At 41.9% G+C, this 7,822-nt stretch overlaps 1 protein-coding gene across 1 annotated transcript; it reads left to right on the top strand.

Annotated features, from left to right (window-relative positions):
* Nucleotides 1–6,395: 6,395 nt before the first annotated feature.
* On the top strand, nt 6,396–7,064 carry LOC306937969 (charged multivesicular body protein 2a-like; the record flags this gene model as incomplete). Its single annotated transcript, XM_079521992.1, has 1 exon — nt 6,396–7,064. One exon carries the CDS (start codon nt 6,396–6,398, stop codon nt 7,062–7,064), a length of 669 nt encoding a protein of 222 aa, XP_079378118.1.
* Between the last annotated feature and the right edge of the window lie 758 nt (nt 7,065–7,822).

Genomic DNA, 7,822 nt, shown 5'->3' with positions numbered 1-7,822 from the left:
TACAGTTGGATTGAGAATGATGAGGACATTTATTGTTTCCTTATGCAAGTTTGTAGGCTTTATGACAGAGCAAATGCCAGAGGGGGGGTAAGAAAAGGGTCTGAATGTCCCCGCAGAGAGAGAGAGAGAGAGAGAGAGAGAGAGAGAGAGAGAGCAGAACGGACAGACGGATGGATGGACAGACGGACGGGCGGACTGACGGACGGGGAATGAGAGCATGGTGGCACTGGCTCTCCTTGATATTATTTTTAATTATTTTCATTACAAATTAAACTGTCCCTCATGCATACTACTGACTCTAATACAAAACATATAAAAATAACTTACTAATACCCAAAAGAAAATGACATGCACAAAGGCAACAGGTGGCAACCTGATGGTAATATAAATGCTTCCTCCTAGTTTGTTGCTTCCAGCTGCACCGAGGAGGCCAGCAGGATGATTAAACATGGCACTGCATGGTCCTAATGACTCCTCCTTTGGCTCTGGGGCATGTGTATCTCAAGAGTAGTCAACGTGGAGGCAAGCTTTTGCCGTGTGCGTCCAAGGAACGTAATGGTGCGTCACAAAAGGGAACTTTCGGTAGGCCAATCAGAGCAAAAGTGTTGTGTGGATTTGTGTGTGTGTTTGTTTGTTTGTTTTTCTAATCTACATTTTTTATTGTGTATTTAATTGAATTGAATTGTAAGTGCAATATTGTAGTGTAATGGTGAGGTAAGCCTCCTAGGGTTTCTAACTGTAGGATCAACTGTACAACATTTTTTGAGGGGCGCTAGATTTGTGTCCAAATAAACATTAAATGCCATTGACAATGAATGGAGAATCTACATCATATATAGACAAACAAATTGGCTATTTCCATCCTACACAAATATTAAAATCTCATTGACAGTGAATAGAGAACCTCACTTCACACGGGTGTGATTTCTTCTTTTCATCTCATTCTTATGAAAGTATAATTGCAGTATGAATGATGCAGTATAATTATGAATACCATCCCTCGTTGTGTAGAAATGTGGACATGCAACATTTTGGGGGATAAGAACAAATAGCAAACAGAGACAGGGGGGGAAAAAAACAGTTCACCTTCAGAAATGGTCAAATCACCCATTCGCAGTATATACGCCTCAGGCTGCCAGCCCACCTGTGTTGAAATAGAAACACTCCACTACTAGCACCGTCATACCCCGCCATACCGAAAGGACAAATAATGCTCATTAGTGACAGATGGATAGACCTAAACCACACAAACACCACTGTAGCATCCATATTCAGGGCAGAAACAGAAAAAATATTGGGTTAAAAGTAAACACCACAAATGAAAATAGGCGCACAGTCAGTGATAAAATAGTTGATCTACAAGCTTACAGTAGGTCGGCTGTCTCCCTATTTAATGTAGGCCTACATCATACAGTATAATGTACAAAGTATACGGTTTAAAGGAGCATTCAGTGATTTGGGTGATTTGGAAAACCACCCAGTCCGCCCCGGTAACAAAATGTTCACATGCACGCTCTACAGTGGGGGGAAGTGCAACAGGCCAACAGCATGTGCACCAAGGCACCAATGATTGGAGGAAGGCCCCTCTCATCCTGATTGGATGAAGGCTTTGCCACCCACCACCAAAACTGAAACTAGGGTTTTTTGACCCCAGGGGCTCACTGGGGACAGGGAGGAACTCCTTATATGGTCAGCACACTCTATAGTAGGGAGGATTATCCAGAAAAAAATAAAAAATAAGTGATATTTCAATTAAGTAAAATCACTGAATATACCTTTAAGATGTTTTGGGGGATCAAGGACGGATGGGCTGACGCTGAGCATCATTTACATGGAATGATGCAGGAGTTGCATGAGCCATGCGGTTCATCTGCAGGTACAACACTTGAAACAGCCAGATATTTGCTGCAGGCCACGTTAACTGTCGGCCCGGATGAGGTGAACGTTTGGGGGTCATTTAAAACCACATATTATTTGCTTTCATAATAATGTGTACAACTGGTTTCACTGTGAGATCAATGCATTTGAAAGCTTCTCCACCATACTGCAATTTGTCAACTAAAGAGCCAGTAATCTGAGGGATAGATTATTAGATTAGTCAGAGTGACTTTTATTCTCCTCATAAACATTGTTTATAGTCTCTTCTCTGTGGATTATAAATCCATCATTAAGATGCTGACAAAAGCGTTTAGGTTTAAATGTGTTTGTCTCGCACTATACTGTTCACTATGCATTTTAATAAATAATCTAAAACATTATAGGTTTGAGAGTACAAATATCTGTGCTTTGATTAAACTACAAAACGCTTTAACACAAAAGTTTAGTTTTTTTTATCCTATGCTTTAATGATGAAAATGTATGTATGTATTTATGGACATATAAACTCGCATAAATCATAATGATTGGATTGTATTTGGGGTTTTAATAGGAGTCAAGTCAATGTACCAAAAAAATATTACTTCCAAAACCCAGTATAAGCAATAAAACGAATAAATAAAACGGTAAAACTAACTTCTCAGCAGAAATAGGCATACAGAAAACGCAATAAATAAAACTTCAGTTAATTTAATGGCAAGGTGAAGAGCTACATTTTGCACCAGTTAAAATATCTCCTGCCTGTTCCTCTGTAATATGTTTGGACAGAGTGTTGCATAATTCAGGAGGCAGAATCCTCCTTTAACTCAGCTTGCCCTCAGGAATATTCAGCTTTGGAAAATCCCACTTTACAAAGTGAGACGTAAAGACAAATGTTACTGGTGTGAAACATCAAACACTATTACACTCCTGTGAGCAGGATACAGTAGTAGCTAAGCCAGCATCTATCAAAGGACCACTTCACCACTTTTCAACCTATCTTCATATAGTAGGTCCTCACAAATAATCATGAAAAAATGGCGCAATTATTTTCTACTCTGTCTGTGTCCCATGGGAGGGCTGTGGGCAGTTCAGAAACCGTCTTCCAGTGACATCATCGATGGGGAATACAAGCTAATAGAAACTGCAGGCTTACTGCCGAAATATGTCCCAAACCGCCCCCTAAGGTCTTCCACTGCTGGCCTGCTCGCTTTGCCTAAAAAAATGGCAACTAAAAAATACGGGGAAGCAGCTTTTTGCTTCTACGGGCCGACGGCGTGGAACAAACTCCCACTGTACCTTCGACAGGCAGCCTCTGTAGACATTTTTAAAGCTCAGCTCAAGACCCACTTTTACACCCTTGCTTTTAATTGATTTATCTGTCTTTTAAAAAAAATGTTATTCATGTCCTCACTGTATTGTTTATGCCCTGCTTTTCTTTTCTTTTTTGTGTAAAGCACTTTGAGCTGCATTTCATGTCATGAAAGGTGCTATACAAATAAAGTTTTATTATTATTATTATTACTAGTCCTGAAAAGTTGCAATGCGAAAATGGAAGCCATCGTTCTCACGATAATGAAAATCTAAACATTTTTGTAAAAAGAATCTTGTTTAAAAAAAAAATCTGCCTAATGATGATGTCACTGGAAGACGGTTTCTAAACTGCCCACAGCCCTCCTATGAGACACAGACTGAGTAGAAAAAAATCGTGCCATTTTATCATGATTATTAGTGAGGACCTATTATATGAAGATAGGTTGAAAAGTGGTGAAGTGGTCCTTTAAGTACATACAGTGGTAGTACAGAATAGGCTAATGGCAGTGGTGGAACTGGCAGTTACTATAATGTGTGTATCTATCTATCTATCTATCTATCTATCTATCTATCTATCTAATACCGACAACCTACCTCAAACCCTAATCTAACTATAACCACAAGCACGGGAGCACCGCATGTCCGACCATTGTTTCCGCAGGTCAGACCTTTGGTGTGTCGGATCTGTGCGTGCATCCCATATCTGTCTATGTCCATCTATCTTATGCACCATGTCTCTGTCTGTGTGTACGGCTGTAATGCACGTAACTCGAGAACCGTTCGCCCCACCAACATCAAATTTGACACACACGTTCGACACCCCTACAGGGGATGCAGGAGCCACAGTTGTGCCTCTGTCTGGGCTTTGGACAGGGCCCCTGTCCAGGGTCCATATATGGAGCTGGCCTGTTCTGACATCACAACACTCCATATTTGAGCATGCCTGACACTAGGAATAAAGGGATACAGAAATCAACATATATGGGCATAAATGGGACACAAGACAAATGGGTGGATTCTGACACAGGTACAACAGGTACTGCATGGATCTCCAACTTCCATCGTTACGGTTACGGACTCGGTGCTCTACAGCCGGGCACCAGTATAGTAGTTTCAATGTACAGATTATTCATCTTTTTGAGTGGTGCAACCACTCCAAGGAACAGCAATGTCCCTATGTCCACGTACCTGTCTGTCCCTATGTCTGTCCCTATGTTTAGAGTACCAGTAAGAGCAAAAGTGGACAACTGCTTTGAATTACTATTATTGTTCACACACACAACAGAAACCAATGGATTATATATTTCAAGAGTGAGAGAATACAATACAAATCCTAATCATTCTTCCTCCACACTGGGAGAAAAACAGCATCTGAAAGTTTGATGGGACATTTTCTTTACACGTGAGTGTAGTTAGAACTTTTCCATTGCATCTTATGAGAGGCAGGGTTCTTCTGCTGCCGGTATGCGCGTGCATGCTGTTTCTTATAATTCCACTCAGTTCACACGGGTGTGATTTTTGATATTACTGTATACTGAATATTATACTTGATGTGAGTAAAACAGATGTTTGGTTTGTTGTTTCTTGTATTCTATAGTTTTGGTGTTAAGTGGGATCCTACAGTACTACACTGTCTCTCTGCATTCTTTGTCTGATTATCTTGCATATTATAATGCACTCTAGAATAAGAGTCTCTGCTATAGGCCTAATGGTGCATTTATATAGCGCTTTTATCCAAAGTGCTTTACATAGATTGTTCATTATATTCACACACACACACATTCATGCACAGATGGCAGAGGAAACCATGCAAGGCACAAATAAAAAGAAAGAAAACAAGAAGAATAAAACATATCTACATAATATACACTATAGCATTAGACCAGCAGAATGAGCAGATACAGTATGTACAGTACATGAGGTTAAACATATAAGGTGTGAAAGTGGAAACACATCGGAAGGTCCACTCCACAAATTATAGGCAGGTGCGTGCGTAAGATCAGACCTGTAAGACAGGGGTTCTCAACCCGTGGGTCGCAGGTTTTTTTTGCAAGTGAATGGCTGGAAAATGGAAATGAAGAGTTTACATAGTACACAGAGTACATGCATCCTTAATGACTATATCTGGTTTCAGTATTTATTTTCTCTATTATTAAGGTTATTTTTGCAGTCAGTTTGTATTGAGGGTGGGGAGGGGGGGGGGGTCCTGAGACATGGCCAAAGCATTTCCGGGGGTCCCCAGCCAAAAACGTTGAGAACCCCTGCTGTAAGATGCAAAAAAAAAAAGAATAAATAGGGCAGAAACTTCACAGGTAAATCAAATCCACACCATGCTAGGTGTCACTAACACACCATATGAGCTTTTTGATTCCATCAGTGACAGTTCAGGACCAAGGTTTCACCACACTTGATGACAAACATATATCATGAGCTCTTTGATTGAATCAGCGACAGGCTTTTCGAACTGGAACTCTTCTAGATGCGACACCCTGACCTCATGTAATGCGAGTTTGAGGAAAGAACATGGTGCTGCCTGCAGACCTTGATGTCATGATGACTTGGCGTCCCAATTTTTACCTTTGAAAGTTTAATAAACCAACATTTCTGTCTAGTGGAGTTATTCTATTACCGCACGCACGCACGCACGCACGCACGCACGCATGCACGCACGCACGCATGCACGCACGCACGCACGCACGCACGCACACACCACCGTTCTGCCCCAGATAAACGGAACCGTCTCCAGTGTGTATAATGGGCACCAGTGATTTTACAACAACACATACCATCACCTCCCAGTATACACCCAAGCCATGCCACTCATATTATGCTGAGTTGGTGGTGATGAAACTCAGTGATGAAACTCAGTGATGAAACTGCCCTTGTGGTCCCAAGGTGAGTGCCCTACCGAACTGACCTATCCGGACACGGGGTATTCATTACATGTACAGTAAATATCATGTGTCAAATCTGAGCTCTGACACATATGACATCATAGAGATCTGACGTCACAGGCTGGTCACATATATAACATACTTTAGATCCCACTCCTTTCAGTACTTGCTGTTTCTCATGATCTTTTGTTCCAAAAATGCTAAGTGGCACTTAGGTCTTATTGTGGAAAACAAATCGTTGTAACTGTCAAGTAAAAATCAGTAGTGCATGGTCTTATAGCGATTAAAATACCTGTTTGACTGGCGTCACCCTCCCAACAGACTCCTTACAAGATGGATTTTATGTTTGGGAGGAAGAAGACCCCACAGAAGCTACTGAAGCAGAACCAGCAGGTGCTTAGAAAAGCCATTAGAGATCTGAACAGGGAACTACAAAGACTGGAGCAGCAGGAGCAGAAAATCATTGCTGATATAAAGAGAACATCTAAACAGGGGAAAATGGACATCATCAAGATCATGGCCAGAGACTTGGTTCGCACTAGGCACCACATCAAAAAGTTATACCTTCTGAGAGCAAAGGTCGAAGCAGTCAGTCTGCACATTGTGACGCTGATGTCAAACAACAGCATGACGCAGGCAATGAAAGACATCGCCAAAGCCATGGCCAGCACGAACAGACAGCTCAATATGACGCAGATTAAAAATATCACGGTGGAGTTCGAACGACAGAGTGAAGTCATGGACATGAAGGAGGACATGATGAATGAGGCCATGGATGATGTGATGGGCGATGAGAATGACGAGGAAGAAAGTGATGCCATCGTGTCCCAAGTGCTGGCCGAATTGACTCTCGGTCTGTCGGATCAGGTATGGAACCTCCCGGCCACCGGAGACAGCCTATTGAAGACTACCGAGTCCCAAGCTGCTCTGGCAGACGCTGACGTTGACCTGGAGGAGCGACTGAACAAACTCAGGAGTGATTATCGACTCCCAAAGGATTGAAACATTTGGCAGACCAACATAGAATACGAACCGTGAAACATTTGGCAGACAAACATAGAATACGAACTGTGAAACATTTGGCAAACAAACATAGTATAGGAACCGGTTGGGCCTCCGTTTCCCAGGCAGCTTCTCTACCCAATCACCTATGGCTGCCAAAACTGACATCCAAGATCCACATTGAAGCCATATGTGGATTTCTACACTATTCCATTTATTTTGACGAAGAGTTAAATAAGACCTGAGGTCACAATCAGTGCATCCAAAATGTTTTGAGGGGCACTCCTATGCCCAGCTTTGAGGGTTTGTGTGAACACAAACATTGGCTGATGATTGGCTGATCACCCCATAGCAATGATTTGATTGGCTGAGCATATTCAAGATAATAGTGAGGGCAGAAAAGTGAAGACGCCACGCCATAAGTAATTGGCCGGGATGCATTTGTGATGATTTGATTGGCTGAGCACGGAATGTTGTGAGTTTTTATGTGTGTTTGATTGCGACCGTAGGTCCCAGTTAAAGGAACACTTCACCCTTTTTGCAAAAAGTATATGTTATCGACGTTTAGAAGATTTTGAACACCTCATCTTCAAAAACCCACTGAATTGGGTGGACTGAACCTACCCGTGTTCAGACACTATTACTGGGCATGTAATGCCAGGGCCCTGACCTACTGGCAATGGGGACTCTCAAAATGAAATGGCTTGATATAGAACTAACAGCATCAACTACATATTCCCTTTCTGCCATGCTTTTCT

This window comes from Electrona antarctica (genome assembly GCF_951216825.1).
Source record: "Electrona antarctica genome assembly, chromosome: 15".
Lineage (NCBI taxonomy): Eukaryota > Metazoa > Chordata > Actinopteri > Myctophiformes > Myctophidae > Electrona > Electrona antarctica.
Note: the sequence above shows the minus strand (reverse complement) of the source record. Positions and strands in the feature narration are given on the sequence as shown.